The sequence below is a fragment of the Peromyscus maniculatus genome, chromosome 18, assembly GCF_049852395.1.
Source record: "Peromyscus maniculatus bairdii isolate BWxNUB_F1_BW_parent chromosome 18, HU_Pman_BW_mat_3.1, whole genome shotgun sequence".
Classification (NCBI taxonomy): Eukaryota; Metazoa; Chordata; class Mammalia; order Rodentia; family Cricetidae; genus Peromyscus; species Peromyscus maniculatus.
In genome coordinates this window covers 47457570-47480304 of record NC_134869.1, presented here as the reverse complement: position 1 = coordinate 47480304, position 22735 = coordinate 47457570, and the positions used below count along the sequence as shown (strand labels likewise).

At 36.4% G+C, this 22735-nt stretch overlaps 1 protein-coding gene across 18 annotated transcripts in view; it reads right to left on the bottom strand.

Annotated features, from left to right (window-relative positions):
* The window catches only part of Usp15 (ubiquitin specific peptidase 15), a 97930-nt gene that overhangs the window by 37692 nt on the left and 37503 nt on the right, over window positions 1-22735 (bottom strand). For 6 of the 18 annotated variants that reach the window (XR_013045601.1, XR_013045602.1, XR_013045600.1 and 3 more), the window contains exons 6-7: window positions 18493-18554; window positions 6607-6693 (exon numbers count right to left, since the gene is read on the bottom strand). The exons of 2 other annotated variants lie outside the window; for them this stretch is intronic. Coding sequence is in view for 5 of the 16 variants with exons in the window: in XM_076554150.1 (XP_076410265.1) it covers window positions 6607-6693; window positions 18493-18554 (149 nt within the window). In the remaining 11 variants the exon portion in view is untranslated. Of the gene's footprint in view, window positions 1-159; window positions 385-6606; window positions 6694-18492; window positions 18555-22735 lie in introns of those variants that run through there. 10 more of the 18 variants (XR_013045604.1, XR_013045603.1, XM_076554157.1 and 7 more) reach the window with 6 other exon arrangements.

The following is a 22735-nucleotide window of genomic DNA, read 5'->3' as shown; positions in this document are numbered from 1 at the left end:
TTAAGCATATGCATGAAATATGTGGTTAATCATTAAGTATATTTTACTGAACACTCCACCGGTACATTTTGAGATACCACTTTCAAAGTAACCTCTTTACTAATTAAGGCATTCTTTATCCAAGCAACAAAGCACCATATCAAGAGGCACATCACTCACTAAAACCCACTGTCCTGTCGTTCTACCCTGGATTAACGGGAGCAGCGTCATGGCTCGTTCCACTCTGCATTGCTCCATCAAAATTAAAACATTCAGATTTTAAACACCACCCGCAGCAATACATCATCTCATTTATGTCTCTTTAAGTTTGCCTTCTATGGTAGTAGTGAAAGCTTCAGGACCCAGAGAATTGGGCTTTAGTTACAGGTGAACACTGAGAGGCCCCAGGCCACTGTGATGTCACTGGTGAGATGCGCTCAAGATTCTATTTACAGCTTCTAAGCTAGGCTAGCAAAGTCCAGTACTGAAATGCAGAGAACGGCCGGCCGCTCATCAGGAATCAGAAAGGAGCGTGTGCTAGGGGATCCAAGCACTACCACTTGCCTTTTCTTCTAGCTGCTGCAATATTGCACTTTAACTTTATAAATTCAAAAAAAAAAAAAAATGACCAGTATAATAAATGTTAAAAAACCTCTATAATCTATAATTTAGGAAATCAGAATAATTTTAGAATTAAGAAGTTAATAAGTTAAATCTGTTATTTTTATATAAGTTTATGAGAAAGATGAATTCTTAATTTTTATAGGGTAGCTATTTTATAAGAATATTTATAAGAGTACTTTGGAAACAGTTCAAAAAAATCATATTTTCGGTCCTTTTTATTCATTAGGATGAACCTGGATGCAAATCAAGGTCATGGGATAAAAGTAAATGATGGTATAAAATAAAATGTAGTCTTACAAATAAACACAATAAATCAGTAACTCAAATAATACTGATTGGCTATAACTGATTCCTGATATTTAATTTCCTCATAATTTCAAATATTCCATTTTGTTATTCTATACATTACACTCCCACTAGATTAGAATGGTTACATGAACTACAGCATTGCTTAGTCTACAAAGGTTCTTAGTAAACATATGCACACCATACCAGACAGACAACAGGAACATAAAACAGCCCACGAGTAGACATAACTGTTAGGGAGCTTGTCAGACATCGAGAGGCCCAGGGGTCATCGGGCACAGACCCTTTTACTCAAGGTCAGCCTCTGCAGCACTTTCATGGCAATACACTATTATAGTCTTGTCTTTAGGCTTAGGAACACCACGTAGAGCTTGGCTGAGGCACATTATAGGAAAGTTTCTTCTTCCTTGTAAAGGATAGCTATTTTTATTTAAAATCTTTTTCTTTACTTATTTTGAAATCGACTTTGTTAGTGAATTTGGTCAACAGAATGTGATCTGAATTTTATCTCTGGCCCTGAGTGGAGACAACATTCTAAACAGTGGTTCTCAACCCATGGGTCATGATCCCTTTGACAAACCTCTATTTCCAAAAAATATTTACATTACGATCCATAACAGTAGCAAAATTACAGGTATGAAATAGCAATGAAAGTAATTTAGGGTTGGGGTCACCACACCATGAGGAGCTGTGTTACAGGCTAGCGTGCAATGGAAGGGTGACAGCCACTGCGCAATGAAGGCTACAGGATTACAGAAGTCATTGCCCCTTCCTCCCCCTTAAAGAGCAAGGCCATGCCTCAGGAAAGCTCTTGTGTCTGAAGACGTGCTGACATGATTCTCTTCTCTAAGCAGACAGTCCTCTGGACACCGGAGGACCTGCTTTGATGCGGTTGCTTATAGATCTTCACTGCCAAGCCTGTCCGCTCTCCTGACCTGTCACATTCTCTCTCTTTTGGTACTATCCTAACTCCTAAGCACATCTGCGCCAGCAGTCAGGAAACCTCATTTTTTCTGGAAGGACTCCATACCTCTTAGAGCTCATTTGCAGACTTGCCTCTAACTCAGACAAGCACATTTCTCCCCTTACCCAGTTCCATCCCCACAGCTGAAGCTGAGACTTTCAGCTTGGTTACCCTCTTGTTTTCTCTTCCACATAATACAATCCCATAAAACTCGCCTTTAGATTTCTCCTAAGTGTGTTTGATCAGACTATGACTATTTTTAGCGCGTAAAAAAAAGTACATCCCCCTCTTAGCAACAACAAAAATATCAACTCCCTGACTTTCCAAGAAAGAATCCACTCTAAGATTAAATGAAAATATCAAGGCCCAGAGAAATAGAACCTTGATGAAATAAAACTCACAAACACTGGACTTAGGGTTTTTGCTTTGAATTTAATTACAAATAGATAGACAGAATTCAAGTTTCTTTTTTTAAATTATTAGCCATCTAACTTATATTTTCTTTTGTTTTATAGTCCTAGTAAGTAAAGACTTACCAGGTACCTGTTAGGAATTTAATGTATCATCATTCAGAATGTAATTAAAATCAAGATCTCCTACACAGTTTTTAAAAGGTCTGTATTTCTTAGACATTTCTACACATTATAGAGTAGAAAAAACAGATACACCCTGGCTGTGAAATTTAAGTAGCCAGAGCAAAAGATCAAAGTATCCTTACTACATACTCCTGAGTGCTCATGTGCGTGCATGTACACACACACACAGACACACACGCACGCACGCACGCACACACACACACACACACCAATTAAAGCAAATTTACATGCTTATCTCTGAAATACATATTCAGCTGTCTTTCCTTACATGTAACATAAATAGATACTGGAATGTTTTTAATTCATTAGGACAAACATGAATGAAAACCAAGGTCTTATGCTAAAAGTAAAACAGATTGTTTCACAATGCACTAGGCTTTTTACTTACTCTGAAATGGGAAAACCTTATATGCAAAGCCGTTTTCTGGTTGTTTAAAAAAACCTGAATCTCTTCAGAGGTGTCTATACTTTGGTTTAAATGCAGGATCAGTATAATGCTTACCCAAAGACTAAGACAGTCTACATGCACAATGCTGATCCGTGTTATGTATTTGAACTGCACAGAGGACTTGTCCTGGTCAGTGCAGAAGCTAGCAGCTGTCTGCACACCCGACAGAATACTTGCTGACTTAAAAAGCTTTCCTAGGCCCCATGGAAGCTTCTGCTTCTCTTTTTTGCTAACGATTGGAAGGTAGCCATCATCTTTAAATACTATTTGGAAAGATTAAGTTTACAGAAGCATTAGTAGGAATTTTAATACTGTACTGAGTTAATACTGTATTGTAAATCCTCTTTAATGGTGATATGTGAAAAGAGAAAGTTTTGTACATCTGACTTTTTAACTTTCTGATTGACTTTCCAATTAGTATTGGTGTCTGACATCATAAACATATATTTAATCACGCTCACTTCACAGTTAACAAAAACGAGTTCACCTTGCTCACTCAGCAAAAACAGATGGCAAGTTCTAGAAGATCACAAAGTCTACAGTTATTGCTATGACTTAATCTCATACAAGGTATCACTTTAATTTCAAAAGAAACAGACAAATTAACAAAACACCTACTTTGATAAGGAATGTTAAAACCTAGATCATTAAAATAGCTTTAATAGCGACATTAGTAATATTATCAAATACAATAAGGCAGAAAAATAAAGGCAATGAAACCATTAACAGTTAAAAAATTAGCATATTTAAAAAATGTTCATCAATTGTAATTGAGGCAAAAATATTTTATGACCTAAGAAGTAACATTATTGTACAGGGTAAATGAACAGTATTCTAAAAACAGACTTCACAGTTTTTTTTAAATAAAAACATTTTATTAAACTTAAATTGTGAGTGTACTTTATCACAGTTACAATAAATAGTGACGTATCAGTTTATAATAATTTTAGTCTTGGAATTATAAATATGTTTCATATAATCCTGTGTATCTCTGTTCTTAATATATAATTAAGTCTGCAGTATAATCGCAAATTGTAATATACGATTTAATTCTGTAGACCACGCCCACAGACATGAAGTTTGATACTCCACTCCCTAGAGAGGTCTCTATCTTGTTGACCGACTTGTAGTGAAACTATACTGTTTCTACCTAGTCTTTGCCTACTATTATTGATTTCCCCAAGTCAAGTGAAACTGAAGAAACAAACCTTATGTCAAATAATTACTTAAATATATTAATTCAAGTTTTAAAAATTGAAACAAAACAACGCTCCCTAAATTACTTCTGTTCATTACTCAGAAAGGGAAGCCATACATACATAGGACTTACTTTCAAGCTCACAAATGCTCACAGCATTTCCTCAGGAGGGAGTTCCTACCGTAAGTCCCTAAAATAATCTCCAGTTTCCCTCAGGAGTTTCTCTTTTCAGTGGTTGAGACTAGAGCACACTATGATTTTTTTTTTATAGGAAGGGAGAAAATAAGACAAAAACAGGGAAACAAGAAACCACATACACCAACACAATGATTCCAGTCAAAATACAGTCTATAGTCAATACTAGTTAGACATGTTGAAACTGCTTTAAAAGTGAATATAAGGGCATAAGTTTTATAGTAGATGTGGGAGCCATCTGCATGCAACCGGTACAAACATAAAATTTTATCCCCTACAAAAAGTAATTTTGATGAATGAAAATACATGTAAAATAAAAACTGGGTTATAAAATATTTCTTTCTTGAGAAGCTCTTCCTGCTGTTATATATTTTTATGTGGAAGAGAAAGAAATTTAACATCTGGATAGTCACACCTTCATGTTTTACTATTATACTACAGTGTAATACTAACATATAGTATATATATAATTCTTATGAATTATGAAATGAAGATATGTTTTAAGCTTGCTTGATCTGAATTGGGAAACTTATTACTAAAGAAATGTGTCACTATTACAGCTACTCAGAAGAAAGCCTTACACAAATAGATATCATAGTTTAATTTTTTTATGGTTGTAGCTTACAAAACTAATTAGTGGGGAGCTTGACATGTATAATATTTATATTCAATTCCTTTCATTACCCAGTTATATTATTTAGTCTTCTGTTTGAGGAAATCTCTAACCTTTATGAATTTGATATCTATCTTTTTTTAAAAAAGTGTTTTTATTTTTCTTAATTTCTTTACCTTCTTTTAAATGCTTGATAATAATCTTGGATTGAAAGTTCTAAAGAAAAACCATCCAGAAAGCTAGACAATCTTTTGGATGGCATTTCTTGAATAACTGAAACATTTTTCATTGCTAAGAATGCTTTGTGATGACATCAAATTCTTTTACACATAAAGATGTTCTGGGCTGTCTGATTGTATGTGTACTCTTGGATGAAACTGTGCCGTTTACAGTTTCTATTTTTGTAGTGTGTTACAGAACTAACCTTTCTCATTATTTTCCCCTTTAAAATGATCTTGGCTATTATCATCATTTTAAGTCTAGATGTGTCAGGGTCACTTTACCAAGTTCCTACAAAACATGAGGATTTTAACAATTAAACTCATAAATGTAATTATGATTTATGATTATTTAAAAAACTGCTTTAGTGTTTTCAAATTTATGAATTTATAGATTAGATGCCATTTGTGAAGTGCACTAATGTGTAAGCCATCTGAACTGTGAAAGTAACACATAACCTCAAGGTACATATCATACCCATTAATAAAGATGGATAATATATTTGGATAAAAGTTCTCATACACTGGTTGAGCAAATTACAATGAAAATGGTTTTCTTTTTACTTTTTCACTAAGATAAAAACGGCCCGTTTTGCCAGTGAGATAGTTCAGCAGGGAAAATGCTTGGCACATAAGCCTGGTGACTGATTTCACCCTGAAGCCCACTGCAGGTGGAAGGGTGAGCGGACTCCACAGGAGTGAGATTGTCCAGGCAGCGCACCCGCAGTCAGATGTTACAGGAAGGACCGAGGTGACTTTCAGCTTCTTCTTTTTTTTTTTAAATTCTTTTTTTTTTTTTTAAAGATTTATTTATTTATTATGTATACAGTGTTCTGTTTGTATGTCTGCACATCAGAAGAGGGCACCAGATCTCATTACAGATGGTTGTGAGCCACCATGTGGTTGCTGGGAATTGAACTCGGGACCTCTGGAAGAGCAGTCGGTGCTCTTAACCTCTGAGCCATCTCTCCAGCCCTCAGCTTCTTAAAAAAGCAGTTAAGCACGTATTTTCACAAACTACATAACTTTAAATATCATGTATTATGGAGAAAAGAAACCATTAAGAAAAATTGCTTTTTCTGTAGGATCTGCTCTCCAGCTAAGAATCACTGACACATGGGTGGGGTGATTTATTATGGGTGACTCTCAAAGATGACACATGAGATTTATGTTCATCCTATCAACTTGAGTTGTAACAAACTCCTATGAAAATGTCAATAATCAGAATCTGAATTTTAGAATATAAAATTCTGAAAGCTCTATTTCTCGGCCAGCTATTATATACTATCCTGTATTAAATCAAGTAGTTTTTAAAATGTGTTTTATTTCTAGTGAAGTGATTCTTGGAAGAACTGACCAGTGATTTAAGAGAAAGCACATTTTGATTCATGAAGACTTTTACCCTAAATTTGCAACCTTAACAGGGCCAACCAGTCAGAGAAAGAGTTTAAGATGCAGTGCTTACTTTCTGCTGTTGATGTTGTTATAATTATTTGACAGAGATGAAGGAGAGATCTTTGGTAAAGCTGAAAAATTGGATGCACCTGGGGACCTTTAAAAATATGAAAATGTCAAATTAGATAAAAAATGAAGAATTACAAAATTATGAAATAAAGAAAAGAAACAGATGACAATGTTTGTAATAAATGAATGCTGGAAAACAGGTTTTATGGTCAAAATAATTATATATATTTGGTTTTCAATTTTCCATATATTTTTCCTTTGAAGTACAATAGTACAAAAGGGAACTTTTTCAAACAATATTTATGAAATTATAAAACTTGCTATTATTCTTATAAATCCACTAACTCAATATATTCACTTCTTTCTCAGGGTACCAATGACTAGTATCTTACAATCATTTTCTGTACTTTTAGTGGAGTGAGGCTCCTTCACTTCCTTAGTAGGCCCCAGGACACTGTAGTTACCCACAACACTGACACAGGGCTCATCAATCCTGAAGTCAATGGGGAAAGAAGAACAAAAGCAAAGTCCAAACATAATCCCAAAATACAGTATTTGGCCAAAAGTGTCTCTGGAAAAACTGAAGACCATATATATATGACTATATGATACACACTTCATTAATTCAGAATCATTCAGGGTGGGGAAATTTCTACCATGACTGGCTTTTAGATAGTAAATGTATGTTAAAGGAGGACAGAAAAATCAATAAATGTATTACAAAGAAATAAAGTACATAAAGGTGTCACAAAGATTCAGTTTTCTCGAGTTCTGTAAGCATTACATTTCCTATGGACTATCTAGCTGGGGGCTGGGAAAGCTGCGCCGTGCCAACTCAGTCACAGTAAACTAAATGAGGCCCAGAGTGACGCATGGGCTTTTAAAAATTAATCTCCTCCACTTGGGTGCTAACGAACAGTGACTTGGTCAACAGGCAGGACAATATAATCTACAAAATTTACTTCAAGTAATTTGTATTTAATCTTTATATACACACATGAAATAAGTGCTGGACAATAAAACTTCTTAAATATAAGAAAAATCAGACTTCTGAAGTTCAAACGTTAAAAAACATTCTAGTAAGAACTGCCTTTCTTTATGAAAAAGGTTCTTTCTGCTACTGAAAACTGCATATTGATGGGTTCCTGAAGTCAGATACCTTCCCAACAGGAGCCTCTTCACAGGACTGTACTGTACTAAGCTAAAATAGAAATATAATCAGCTAAGTTTTAAGAGCACATACAGTCAAGGACACACTTTAAAGCTTGAATGCTGCTAGTACTTTTCAAACATTAATAAAGAACTATTTCCTTTTGACAACTACAGCTCGTTTGTTTTGAGATGGGGTCTCAATAGAGAGCCTCCACGAGGCGGCCCTCGAGCTCAGAGACCCGCCTGTCTCTGCCTCCCAAGTTCTGAGTTGAAGGGACAGGACATACCACTATACTGGCCACTATGAGAATGTTTAAATAGGGGAAAAATCTAATAGGGTTAGAATTTGAGTTGCAGCAATGAATTGAATATATTAATTTCTCAAAACTTGATTCAGCACAATTTTCCAGAAATCCCTTCTATTTTACTTTCAGTTAAAGTATGAAAATAAAAATATACTTCATTTAATCAAGCAGAGACATATGTTTACACATGTATTTCCTAACTGTCTAGAGCTTTTACTATTGAGTAACTGAACTTACAGGTTATATTAAAAAAGGAAAAAATATCATAGAGTTAATTTGCATTTTCACAGTAATTTCTATGAAGTTCACTCAACGGCTCAGTCTGAATTAAACAAGTCTTATGTGCTTCATTTTTAGGGCGTCTGAGAGTATAAGAAGATACAGTTCCTGATCTCAAGCAGGTCTGCAGTCTAGTGGGGAAGAATGACATCGGCACTAAGTGCTTTAACACTTCTAACACAGAGTTCTCTAAGTGGGACAGCAAGTAGCTTAAAAAGATGATATTCAGTAAGAGGTCTATGTAGGAGACACCAATATTGAAGGTACAAAGAACGGTATATGCCAATGTGTGGGACTGCAGAAACAATTGTGTTTGGAGAATGAACAGTCAATTGACCCTGGCTGAAACAGGAGGTATACAGTGGTAAGAAGAGACTGTAGTAAGATTTGTATGATAATAAACAGCCTTTTGTGTCCTATGAAGGAATCAGAATTCCACCCAACTGATGGAACATATTGCAGATTTTAATAAGGGCCATTGACACAGATTTATATGCCAGTAAGATTACTTACTAGGGGAGAGAAATACAGTAATGAACAGATTAGGAAACTATCAAGCTGACAAAGGGGGGAACTCAATAAAGGGTGAAACTAAGAAAGTGGGGTCAACAGGGGCGACACGTTTGTATTTAAGAAGCAGGTCAAAAAATATTGTCCATGGATTCAGGGAACCAAGGACAGAGACCCTTTCATGGCATCTGTGAGGTTAAAATTATTTTCTTAATACTGAGACAGTATTAAAATGTCATTTGGTAGCTTTTTCTGGTTAGGTCAAACTACTGGCACATGTACATGGACCAAAGAGCAACTACTACAATCTCAGAGTGAAAACAATTTCACCTAAGAACACCATCTTGACAAAGCACACCAAAACTGTATCAAACCCTGACTCTTAAAACCCTTCAAAATTGATTTTTAATGACGCCTAGGCATGTGCACAAGACTGCAGGTGCCGTGGAGGGAAGCAGAAGCCAAGCGTGTCGGCTCCCTGGACACTGGAGTGACAAGAAGCTGGGGGAGGATGGAAGAGGGAGGAGCTGGGAACCCAGCCCGGGTGTGGAGGAGAACATGTGCACTCCCAACTACATCTGCAGCACATTCTGCTTCTTAGAAATACTGCCTGTCCAACCAGAAGGCCGCAGACAGCAGATGCGCTCCACTCGGAAGCCAAAAAGCTAATCTGTAAAAAAAAAAAAGAAGCTAATCTGAACTGCAAGTGTCACTTGCCACTCGGCATCTCTCTCTGGTTTGTGTGTAAAGAACGGAATGACTTGTAGCTCCTAAGCTGTGAAGACCTAGGAGACACTTGCTGAAGAACAGGTAGAAGAAGTCTGACGAGTGAAAATATTACCAATGGTGACAAAATCTGAACTTCCAAGTAAAATCTCTGTGAATGCTGACTTTCTAACCACAATGTTAAGTTCAGACTTTTCTCAAAAAAATGATTTTTTTAAAATGTGAGTTTACAAGAAAGTTACATTATGAAACATATCAGTGTTCTGAAGGTCTGTATAACTCAGTGAATATTTTTCAATTGGCCATTCATTATGTACAGTTAAATAGAGATTTTAGTGTAAGGCTACAAGTCATTGATATTCTTCGGATCTCCATTTTGCAATCAATCTTTTGAAACAAATATCCCGTGTCAAGTTTTGATTCATCTGAAGTTCCTTCCAACTACATGCCCATTCAAAGCTGAATTCTCCCATGCTCTTCACCCATCCGTCATAGCGAACTACATGCAGAAGTCTGACAGTAGCTGTCAGCACTTAACCAGACAGTCTGAGTACATTAGGCACACTTCAGGTTAGGTGCCATGCCCAGCAGTAGATGGCCAACAGAAATTGAATATAATGGTACTTTTGTAGACTTTTTTTTTTTTTTTTTTGGCCTCATTTGGCTTTTTTTTTTGTCTTATCGATCTTTTGCTTGTATATTATTGTTTCTATTTTAAATGTTTCTGTGGTTTTATGTGTTTTTCTTTTGTTTGCCTAGCAAAAGTATTTTAATGCTACTTTGTGAAGGCCTTCATTTTTAAAAGTTAACTTTAAAAACATGTTACTGATGTTAAAATATAATTGTTAAATATTGTTACTCATAAATATTTTACATTTCAATGTATTACGATAAACTGATAAAACCCATATAAAAAGAAGTTCTTTGAGCCAGGCAGTGGCCTTTAATCTTAGTACCTGAGAGGCAGAGGCAGGTGGATCTGTGAGTTTGAGGCCAGCCTGATCTATAGAGTAAGTTCCAGGACAGCCAGGGCTACACAGAGAAACCCTGCCTCAGAGGTGGTGGCTAGAAACTCTGAAGACTAACAGGATACTAACAGCACTGCTTAGGAAACACCTTCCACAGGTGGTATCTGTGAGATGTGCTAGTTAGAGGAGAAAAGTGACTGAGGAATTGGGAGCCTGGAATGGAGCCTGGTAAAACCAATACAAGAAATGTATATATTTGAGTATGCAAAACAGAGAACAAATACTGGTTCAAACTGATGTGGTGTCATGTATGATATTCAGGAAGAACAGGAATTTAGATGAAATTAGAAGTCTTAATACAGATATCTATTAACATCGGCTTGCGTTAAGAGAAAGCTGATACTAATACAGCATCTGTGAACTGTTTCCCGACTTTGGGTGCCTGTTATGGATGAAAGAAGGTCTTTGTATTCCGAGGATTACTGATACATTTAAGACATAAGTAAAGCTGCTGCACAGACTCGGCGAAGCCAGGGAGAATCTCACACATTACAAGTGAATGATTCTCCTCAGGGAAATAGGGACTTGATGAAATTGTGAATGGTACCAAGGACAGTTTTGGAAAAAGCTACCTGTCTAGAATGCAGGCAGGGGGTGATGGTAGTACACCAAAACAAGAAAAAAAAGAAAGAAAAAAAAAACCTCAGGCATTGGAGGAAATCAAGGTTTATTCTCTAATGTGGTGGATTTTCTTATGTTCATGAGAAAATGACATTAGAAAAGAAACAAATAAATTAGTACCTACTACATGCATAGGAAAAAGGAATTAATGAAAAGTCTAGGATGCATTGCTACAAAAACATAGGTAAATGTTTTCCTTAAATACCAAGGGAATTAGAGCAAGAGCGATGCATGCAGACAACAGATAAGGAACTACTGATAAATGAACACAGTCATGTCTTCTGACTTAACTTCTGAACCATACTTCACATAGCTCATTCTAGCTAAGATTTAGAGTTAATGCCACAATATTTATAAGTCAACTAGTTTACTGAAGGTGACCAGTGAAACTTAGCTCTCACTTACGATCTAATTTGAAAATTACACTCTTTGTTTTCTAATGGCTTTCTACAGAAGAAGAGAAAGGAAATGTTTGGAACACTACATACATATGGACGGACTCGAGATCAGACTATTTACCTAGCAGTAAACTAACTTCGGTCAGTGCAGACTAGGTATAATATAAGGCAGTGCGTTCTTCTCTTTGAAAAGTCAGATCGGTAAGATGTCAATTTAGCTTAAGTGGCTTGAATAAACCTTATTAAACACTCCAGTGTTTGTAGAGTCTGAATTTTATGTCCGATGTGATATTTCAATTAAATGTGTATAGTTCAGTACCAAGCTGACCTTCTTCATGCGGAAAATATAACTTAACAACTTGTTCTTGTTGAATTAACTAAATAGTTAACATACATTAAAATCTAACACCACAATGTTCTACAGCTAAAATGTAGCTAACTTTGCCAAAGCAAAACAGTCATCCTAACTTTATGAAATCTAATGACAAAGTTAGCCAAACAAAAAATAACACCAATCATAAACTCTCTATATTTCTACCAATTATTCTAAAACAAGTTCTTAAAGGAAAACTTGAATCTCTTCAAGTATTAAATGTTTTTACTTTGTGATTACTTTTATTCAGAAACATTTTTGCTGTGTGTCTCCTACTAGCCAAGAAGGGGTAGTAGGTACTCAAAAGAGAGTTTAAGATAATTTATTACCCAAATCCACAGTTCTTATCATGCTCAAACTCTAGCTTCTTTCATAAGTTATTTCCAGCACATTTTTGGTTTGGGTGTTCCCTCATCTTACATATTAGAAGTCTAAGCAAAAGCTATTCCACAGCTGCTTCTTGATAAGAACTATGTGAATAAGGAAAGTGTAACAAATGTAGAGGTCCCAGTACAATTTAATTGTTAAAATAAAATGGGTACATGATTGTGTGATAAGTTTCCTAATAGGTCCTTAATTTTAACCCAGTTAAGTCTATGCCCTAGTTCTTTATCTATTTATTCTTTTGGCTCTATAATGGTGTTTATCCTCTAAAAATGTTCAAAGAAGTGCTTGAGACAGCTGGTGTAGAAAAACAGAAACAATTACCAGTCACCTACATGCTTAATATATATCCTCCAAAAAAAGTGATAGGCGATTGTATTACTCAGAATATTTCTTCTTTCCTTGCAGAATTCTGTAAAAATACTACAACACTGGTTGTAGTAAGTTTATTATGTGATTAAGTTTATGCTTTGTAGTTTTAGTTGTCAATTTATAAGAGCATCACACAGCGCAGGAAACAATGCAAGAGTAAGAATTATTGGCATGGAATGATGGCTCAGCTGTTAAAAACACTTGTTAGTCTTGCAGGACCTGGGCTCAGTTCCTAACATCTACACGAGGGTTCACAACCATGCATAACTTTCTTTCCAAGGGGATCTAGTGCTTTCCTTTGCCCTCTGCAGGTACCAGGCGCACTCGTGATGCATGCATGAACATGCAGGCAAAGCAGTCACAACATAAAAGAATTACTGGCATTGTTATCTTTCAGTCACACATGCTTTAGCTGGTTGATGATAAATTCCTCTGGTGTTTACTTTTCACTTGTCCATGGAAACATAGAACCATCAACGGCTGCTTTCAACCTCTTTCCACCAAGTATCTTCTCACATGTCCTTTTATCAGCATTATTTAGTAATAATGAAAATGAATGAATTCAATTCTAATGTTATTTTTACAAAAGGCAATTTTTACTATTCCAGAAAACCAATTTAGTTTTCTTGTTATGTAACTGCAATTATTTCAAAATGCTTTGAATTACTACACCTAAATGAAACAACAGAGAAAAAAAATACAATAGTGCAATATAGTCAGAAACTAGTGAGTTCACAACCCAGAGCCACAGCTCAGTTAATAAATAATTAACTTCCATTGTATTGTTGTTGTTGTTGTTGTTAAGTAAGAGTTAACTTATTAATGTAGTTTTCTTTTTAGGAACCCTAAGGCTTCCACAATTATTTTACTTGAACATTTCTTATTTTAAGGTAACATAGACTTGGGTATCCATGCATTTCCAATCATTTAGGATCACTAATGCTCTTGTCTTTGCAAAGCAGAGAAAAGTAACAATATAAAATTTAGAGACGAAAACTTTTTTTTTTTTTTTTTTGGTTTTTCGAGACAGGGTTTCTCTGTGTAGCTTTGCGCCTTTCCTGGGACTCACTCTGTAGCCCAGGCTGGCCTCGAACTCACAGAGATCCACCTGGCTCTGCCTCCTGAGTGCTGGGATTAAAGGCGTGCGCCACCAACGCCCGGCAAGACGAAAACCTTTTAAAGGTAAAACTGGAAAAGACTGTTTTGTGAAGTGTAAGAAATTGGATCCTCAAAACTGGATTATACATGAAAGTTCTAAAGCAACTAATAAGCATAGGACATTTTAAATATATATATATATATATATATATATATATATATATATATATATATATATATATAGTGTGTATAAGTTAAAACATCAAATTATATGTTGGTATTTAGCAGGAAAATTTAATTGAATAGCTTTTGAGTGGTTCTTAGATTTTCAGATTTCTAACAGATTTTAGGTTGCTTTCCATACTAATTAAAATATATTTAAATGTTTTAAGTAAAATTATATTTATTCCTTAATATTTATAATATTTAACATTTCTTTAAGCGGCCCCTAAAATTTATGGTTTAACATAAATGTTAATGGTTTCCATATGTATGGTGGTATTCTATTTGTACTGAAATGTGATTTTAATTGTATGTTAATAAATAAAGTTGCCTGGGGGTCAGAGCTATAAGAGCCATAGAAAGAGCATGGCGGTGGTGGTGCACGCCTTTAATCCCATCTCTGTGTGTTCACAGCCAGCATTGGAGACATACGCCTTTAAGAACTGGAGGGCTGTACTTACAGGCAGTGACGAGGCAGTCATGTGTTTGGGTTTACAACCAATGAGAAGGCAGAACAGAAAGACTATTTAAAGACATACACACAGGAAGTAGGTCTCTTTCGGGGAGCTAGGACCACCGCAGGAGGAAGGGTAAGGTTTTAGCTCTGAGCTCTGACCTCTTGGCTTTCTCTTTTACATTGGTTCTGTGTTTCTTATTTTAATAAGACGGTTGGTTAAGTCTACACATATGATCAAAATGGGCCTGGGAAAACTGGCCTACAGGCAAACCTGTATTGCATTCATGACTGATGTAGGCAGGCCCGGTTTACTGGGGACAAAGCCACCCCTGAGCAGGTGGTCACAGCCAGCATAAGAGAGAAGTCTTAACAAGCCTTGCCGGGCATGTCGGAGAACAGCATCTCTCCATGGCTTCTGTTCCAGTTCTTGCCTCCTGGTTCCTTTTTTGAGTTCCTCCTCAAGTTGCTTTTGGTCATGGTGTCTTACCAGACCAAGAAAACCCTAAGCCACCCCTAAAAGAACCCCAGACTGTAAACCAAACCAAAGCAAATCAAACCCGACTGCTCATCTGTATTATAAACTAAACTCTCACAGTTATACAAGTTTGTTGAAAGCAGTCTTTGGAAGTAAGGAGACCCACCCTGTCTTAGATAGGCATGTTTGTTCAAACATCCTCTAAAACACCCTGTCATGGGTCAGGCTGGCCCTCTGCCTGTTACAACGAAAAAGGAGAAAGGCACACAGCTAAGGTAGTGAAAACATTGCACTTCTGAAAATAACTGACAGGAAAACATTTCCAAAAGGGGTGACAATTACAGCCTCTGGTGTAAAGATGCCTGTGGCAGGAATGAGAACCGGGAAGCTCATCCACAGAGATGGTCGGCCCTGTCCGAAAACCTCTCTATAGTGAACTCCAGTAGACTGTTTCAGAACAACTGGTTGCCCTACTCATTTCTGCTGGGTGTCATTATGTCCAATTTGATGATGTGACTTACCTGCTATTCTTCTACTCTTGCCCGCTACAGGTCTAATAAATGCATTCATCTAAATCCATTATATTATATTATTATATTGCAGATTATTCTCCAGAAAGAACAATATCCAGATGTTCAAACAACCTAACCGCCAGGTGGTAACACACTACCATGTACCACAGAGTTAGACATGTCTTTCTCACCTCACTCGTTTGTCACAGGCCACTGCCTTTTGTTTTGTTCTGGCTAGTGTGACATTAGGTCTTTTACTTAGCATTGTACTAATTCTCAGTTAAACAAATTTAGGCATCCTTATTTATATTTATGCTGTTTTATTTTCTACAGTTTAGTATTAGTATATACCAGAGCTCACAGATGTATAGCTCATAAAATAAATATAAGCTTTTTGCTTTCTATAAAAAAAACTTTACTGCAATATAATTATACCTCTGTGCTAACAATGTTAAGGCTGCTGCTTGCATGCCACATCAGCACAGCTGCAGATCCACAAAACTGAAGGTCTCTATCAGTTATCCTACTAAGAAAAGATCACTGACCCCTAGGCACAGAAAAGGTCTATAGCCAATCTGCTCAGTTTCCACAGCTTTCAGCAGTTTGTTGATCTAGATTTTTTTTTTTTTGAGATTATCATGTATCATGTAATTACAACATTTTCCCCTTCTATTTCCTCCCTTCAAACCTTCACATATACCACTCCATTTTCCTTCAAACTCATGGCCTCATCTTCCACTATTTCATATGTGTGTGTGTGTGTACATATATGTGTGTATGTATATGTATATACATGTATTTCATATGTCATTTTTTAAATGTATGTTTTCAGGGCAGATCATTTAGCACTGAACAACCATTTGGTGGGTTCTTCCTATTTAGATTTTGATGTAGATTATCTGATCATTAGTGTTACAAGGCTCTTTCATATTATGTGTCAATAGTGAATTTATCTTCTGTCTTAATTGAAGTATGTTTAAATTTTACAATGAAATAAAAGTTGTTTACTGCTGATTTTGGCCACATAGGCTTTCTTAAACTAGGAAATTTTTCTTTAATCATTATCTTTCTAGGATTCTTTTCATATATAAGTGAAAATATCAAATGTTTTATATTTGGTAAAATGTCTTTGACCATATAAGATACATCTGGTGTATGTTTTACATTGAATGATAATGTAAACTTCTTTTGCTGGCAACCTTACTAAACTGGTGGATATTCTAGCTGTACTTCCATGTTTTACACCTTCATTGAATAAGTTAGCAGTTCAGTATGGTGTATTAGGTATTTTAGCTATCTTAACAATTTAAAATGATTAAGGGGAAAACTGATCTGGAATGAATGTGGTCTATAACATGTAGTCCCAACTCATTAGGAAGCTGAGACAAGAGCATTACCTGAACTGAGGTTTTCAAGGTCAGCTTAGGCAATACCTTGTTTTCAAAAAAAAAAAAAAAGAAGGTACAGGAAGAGGAGACAGCCAGGGGAAGTCATCAATTCTATACAGAAAAGGCTTCTCGTACTTTAGAGCTCGTGATATTTGAATATGGAATTCAGTCAATTTTACTTCAAAAATTGTTTCACAATTTAGTAAGTGTAAAACAATCTAAACATAAGTGAGAAAAACAAAAGCAGTGGCTTTGCTCAAACACTAAAGTGAATATTCACAAGAAGTCTACAATTTCCAAGTCTGTACTTGTTAAGAGATCCATGACTCAACTCACATGCTTTTACTTCTTCCCACAAAAACACTGGCTTTACTCTAAATTCTATCCGTATGTCCAACTAAGCAGGGCACCGACCAATACCTACCACTAGGTAATTACTATATTTAGGCACCAACTCACAAGAAAGTAGACAAAAAACACAATAAAAAAAAACTTCACATACGATCAAAAATGCACTTTCTTCCTTAGGAAGAAAATTTCTAAGCAAGTAGCAAGCCTGTTTGCTTTTACAAATTTGCCATGTCCGCTCAATAATTACAAATCATTATTCTGAAATTTTTCAAAATTCAGATCTACAAATCCATCAGAGAACCTGAAAATCAGAGTTACAGAAAATTAAATTTCCCTCCAACTTATGTGGCATCAACTAAATGGGAGTAGGTATGAAACTATCTATAATTCTCATTTATCTCACTTATTTAGCACAAGTATTTGCAGAAGGAACCGTGGTGTGATATAAAGGGTCTCTTTTTTTTTTTTTTTTTTTTGGTTTTTCAAGACAGGGTTTCTCTGTGTAGCTTTGCGCCTTTCCTGGAACTCACTTGGTAGCCCAGGCTGGCCTCGAACTCACAGAGATCCGCCTGCCTCTGCCTCCCGAGTGCTGGGATTAAAGGCGTGCGCCACCACCGCCCGGCCCTATAAAGGGTCTCTTTAGGCTACGGAAATATTACAACTATAGACACATGTATGACTTCTCAGAGATTTGAAGTTTATGTATTGTGATATAAACAGGTTTAAGTGTTTTTGATAATGCAGTGTAGATCTTGTAATTTTGAAGAAGATCCTCAACTCTTTCTTCCTTCATCATCAAAAGCAACTCTTAATACTCCAGATGCTATGTCTACTTAGTCACTTAAATTCTGAAACATTTGTATAATGGAAACACTACTCTTACACCAGACTATCTTTCATACAAGAAGCATTTCATTAATAGGTGTACTTCAAAAACATCACAAAAATACTTCAAGAAAACGAAACAAAATGCTTTCGGAGCTGACTATATTAAACAACACAACATTTATTTACACTATCACTTATTCCAAAAGCAGTTTGACTTTGAAGGTTTTAAATTTGTATTATATGAATCTAAGTGTAAACTCAGAAAACTTCTCCAAGAATAAAGTAGAAAAGATAAAGGATATATGTATTCTTGCAACATACAGTTCCATTTTGCTCTAGTTTTGGACTTCAGTATCCAAAGTGTCCAAGTGTCAACATCATGCAACAGAGCACAAGAGAAGCACTTACTTAGGAGCAGAAGGACCCCTTGGCCACGTCCCGTCTTCATTTTTTTGTTCTATCACTAACACCTGCAAACACGACACAATACAGGGTGTTTGTCCACAGCTATGAAGTCAGACAGCTTTAGGAGATAGGCTGATAAGGAACTAAAGTAACTGATCATTTAAGGACAAAACAGACAAAATCGGTCTGAAATAAGCCAGTAGTGACAGTGAAGAAAAGGAAATAAAAAATCAGTTTCTGCAACTTTAATAACATGTAAGTAAGCCAAACAATAGACTATAAGTTGTTTCAGTTAAAAGTGTATGTTTTAAACTGTATTTACACTTAGAACATCTGTTAACTGCACAATCCTATGTTACATCAGTGGCTCTGATGTAATATTAACTATTAATATGCAAAATATTACTGAGAAACAGTGGCAAAAAAATTCCAAACTACAGATTACTTGTAATTTGTTTAGGGCTTTGAAATCTCTTTTAGAACTAGTTTTTATTACATTTATGGATTTCTCTGCAGTGTGTATGGGTGCCTGTTTGTGTAGGCACCCATGATACATGGGCCGGCCTGTGCCTGACGCCCTCATGGAGAGGAGAGAGCACTTGGCGAGGTCACTTCTCTCCTTCCACGGTGTGCATGGAACTCAGCCAGACTTGTGGCAAGCGCCTTGACCCACTGAGCCATCTTGCCAGCCTTAAATTATGAAATCGCTTAGTACATAACTGATAGTCACATTTATAAGAATCCAATAATCAAATTATAGTAGCTCAAGTCCCCTGCTGCAGCATGTTTTACATAGACAAAAATCATCTAGGTTAATAAAAAGTCCATGCCAAGACAAAGCTATACTTTAAAAAAACATCCCCAACTCCTTCCCCTTTTATGTTCCAGATTAATAAAAAGACCTTTCTTCTAGTTTCTGTTAAAGATGAGTCATGTAAGAAAGAAAATTTAATTTTAAAATACTTATTAAAGGAATTTGTGATATTACTAATAAATTAAAAATATAAATTTTCACTTTAAAACTACAATGTAAGACAACATGAACTGAAATACAGCGCACACAAAGGAATACATTCTATGTACTTAGTTTATATACTTTTTCTTCTAGTTGCAATTCTGCACGCTACTCTACACCCTCACAGCAATAGTCCTTGGAGGACTATGTGCTTCCAGACCACTTATAAATTGGCTTTTTGACCCTAGTCACACAGACTGCAACAGATAAACTGTAATGGATAAAATATAAAATGTGAAATGTAATTGATATTGAAATACTCATTCAAAGAATTCACACAACTTGTTGACAGAGCACTCGTGTTAACTAACTACTGAAGGTGCCCTTGACTAGTGTATCTCCCGCACTCAGAAAAGCTGGCTGAGGTGTGTCAGTCTCAAAGAGTGAAGGGTACCAAGCCCCTCCCACCCGGACCCACTGGATGTTCTCCTCACCTACCAGTTTATCCATTATCTCAATGTTCTAATTATCATCTCCAGATGGAAATATATAGTTTTAAAGATTTACTAAGTAGAACTGGAGTGAGTCACAGCTTGAAAGATTCTCTTTACTACAACTTGCAACTATAATGATACATAAACTATATCTGCATATGCATAAATAGTATGGTCATTTGGAGGAGTTAAATCGGGTTTAAAACAAGGAATTTCAGCTATAAAAACTCTCAAAGTTATATATTATCTTTAGTGATAACATTTTAATATCTAGTAGCATTTTACTTAAAATCCCATATTTTACAGCCACAGATAGTATTAATAAGCCACAGAAAGTTATAAAATTCACTCCTTTTACTTAAATCATTTTCTTTATTCCAGTCATTTTCTGAGTAATGTTTTGCTTATTGTTAAAATTTAGGAAAAATTCAAAATTTAAATTATACACACACCAAAGGGAAACAGAAAATTCACCAGTATGGGGAGGTAGGTAAACACTTTCGTACTATACTCCTCTCTTATTTTTTAAAATTCTCTTTATTTTTAGTAATGCAGTTTTATGTCTATGTACTGGTACGTGCACGTGAGTCCAGGAACACCCGAAGAGGCACTGAATCCTCTGGAACTGGAGTTACAGGCGATTCTGGGCCACTCGTGGGTGCTGAGAACCAAACGCAGGTCCTCTGCAAGAGCAGCAAGCGCTCTTAAGCACTGGGCCACCTCTCCAATTCCGTTCTCACTTTCTAATTAGGGCACTTCAAGAAACAGGGAAGGTGGGGCGGGTAGAAGAGTGTGCTCTGGGCCAGGGAGAAGGCTCAGTAACTAAGCTTGCTTGTTGTGCTGAGTTCACACGCTCACTATGCACGTAAAAAGGCCGGCCATGGCCACACCTGCCTGTGACCCCGCACTGGGGTCGGGCAGTTAGGCCAGGGAACTTCAAACAGCGGGCTTGGGTTCAGTGAGCAGCCTATCGAAGGAGTCTGTAGGAAGCTGACACGGATATTCTCCTCTGCTCTCTATACATATACAACACACACAATTTTTTTATTTGAAAATTTCTTTGAAACCCACCTCCTCCCAAATGAACAAGTCCTCACAAATATTTAATCTTATTAAACTAGTTTAATTCTCTCATCCAACTCTCATCTTCAGTTTGATAAGTGTGTGTCATCAAGAACAACAAATTCTTTAACTAAGATGACATTTTCTGTATGTCTGGGGAAAATAATATCCATTTCACGAGGCCACTAAAATGTTGAATGAATTAACTCATAACGACTTCAAATTACACTCCTCCTGCAAGCACCTACAGACAGCAACCGGGGCCCAGGTGTGTCTCCGGTGACCAGGGGTTCATTAGCTATGAAGGAGATTAACTAGGTCTCATGTGATCTTCAATCAGGCAACGTTCCTACTATGTATTCTCAACTTTGTAGTTTCACTTAAGAATGGCTAAACTAAGTTTGAAAATCATTGAAGTTTTTGAGATTCTGGAGGGAATTATTATATGGCTAATGCCACCATTTTCTCCTTTCTTTAAAAGATTTTAATGTATGTGCACAGGTGAATCATTCTTCAGCAGTGATTCACCCTGCTCTCAGAGGTGGGCAGTGGGGGGGGGGTGGTTTCACTGGAATCTGGGCTGGCCCACCTAGGAATCCCTGAACTTGCCTCTCTCCACCACTGCAGTGCTGGTCACAGTATTCTGGGGATCAAACTGAGGTTCTTAGGCTTGCAGAGCAAGTACCTGGCACATGGGACTAGTTCCCCAGATCAATTTGCCTTTGACAGCCTAGTGTAATACTTGATATATAGCAGATATTTACTAACAATTTATCTGAGTTTTTAAAATAACTATCATATTATTGATGTTAATAGTAATTTTCAAATAAACTGGCATAACAAAGTCATCTACATATTGAATCACCAGTCACTGTGTTAGGTACTAGTAATTAAAATTAAAAAAAAAAACCACAAACTCTAATCAAAACATGAACCTCAGTATAGTATAGTCTCAGTATATTTTTAAAGGATACTACTAAATCAATACAGAAATTAGGGGAGAAATTCTTCTTAAGATCAATGGACACTGAGAAAGATAAGGACAGGTGAAGCTGTGTTATGGCATTTGGGCTGAAATTTGAAGGGTAAATTAATGTGATTTGATGCACATATGTAACTGGATGAGATGGCTAATATGAACATTTGAATGGTTAAAACAGTGATGCAGGGAAATGAGAAGAAAGGTACATTGGGTAGATGAATAATGCATTTCCAAAGCATACTGTAGGAAGACTATGGCAACCAAAAGACAAGGATCGTCTAAAGATAGACACCTGTATGCTGGCTAAGGGTTCTAGACTTCATAATCCCTAGGCAGTTGGGAAAGGTTTATGAGAGGCAAAGAACCAGATTCACATTTTAGAATAATTACTCTAGTAAAGTTAAGACTATGCGAATATGTAAGAAGCTGGAGGCAGCAGGCTGGCTGATTATGAAAGACAAGGGCTGGGAGAGGAACAGAAGTGAACTGTAATTATCCATCCTTATTTCTCACTGTATTTAGTGGTTTTAGACTGCACCAAAGGGAAGATCAAACTGGGAGCCGACAGGCCCACTAGGGATGGATGGACAGACTGAGGTTCCCTTAGCCTACAGCCGTCAGACCCACTTTCCCTGGAACGCACTGTCTCCACTGCTTCATGTGTCATCTGCAGCTGCTTTTACACAGTGACAACGGAAGAGTCACACTTATGGAGAGACAAAACCATTATGTGATCCTTTATAGGAAGTCTGT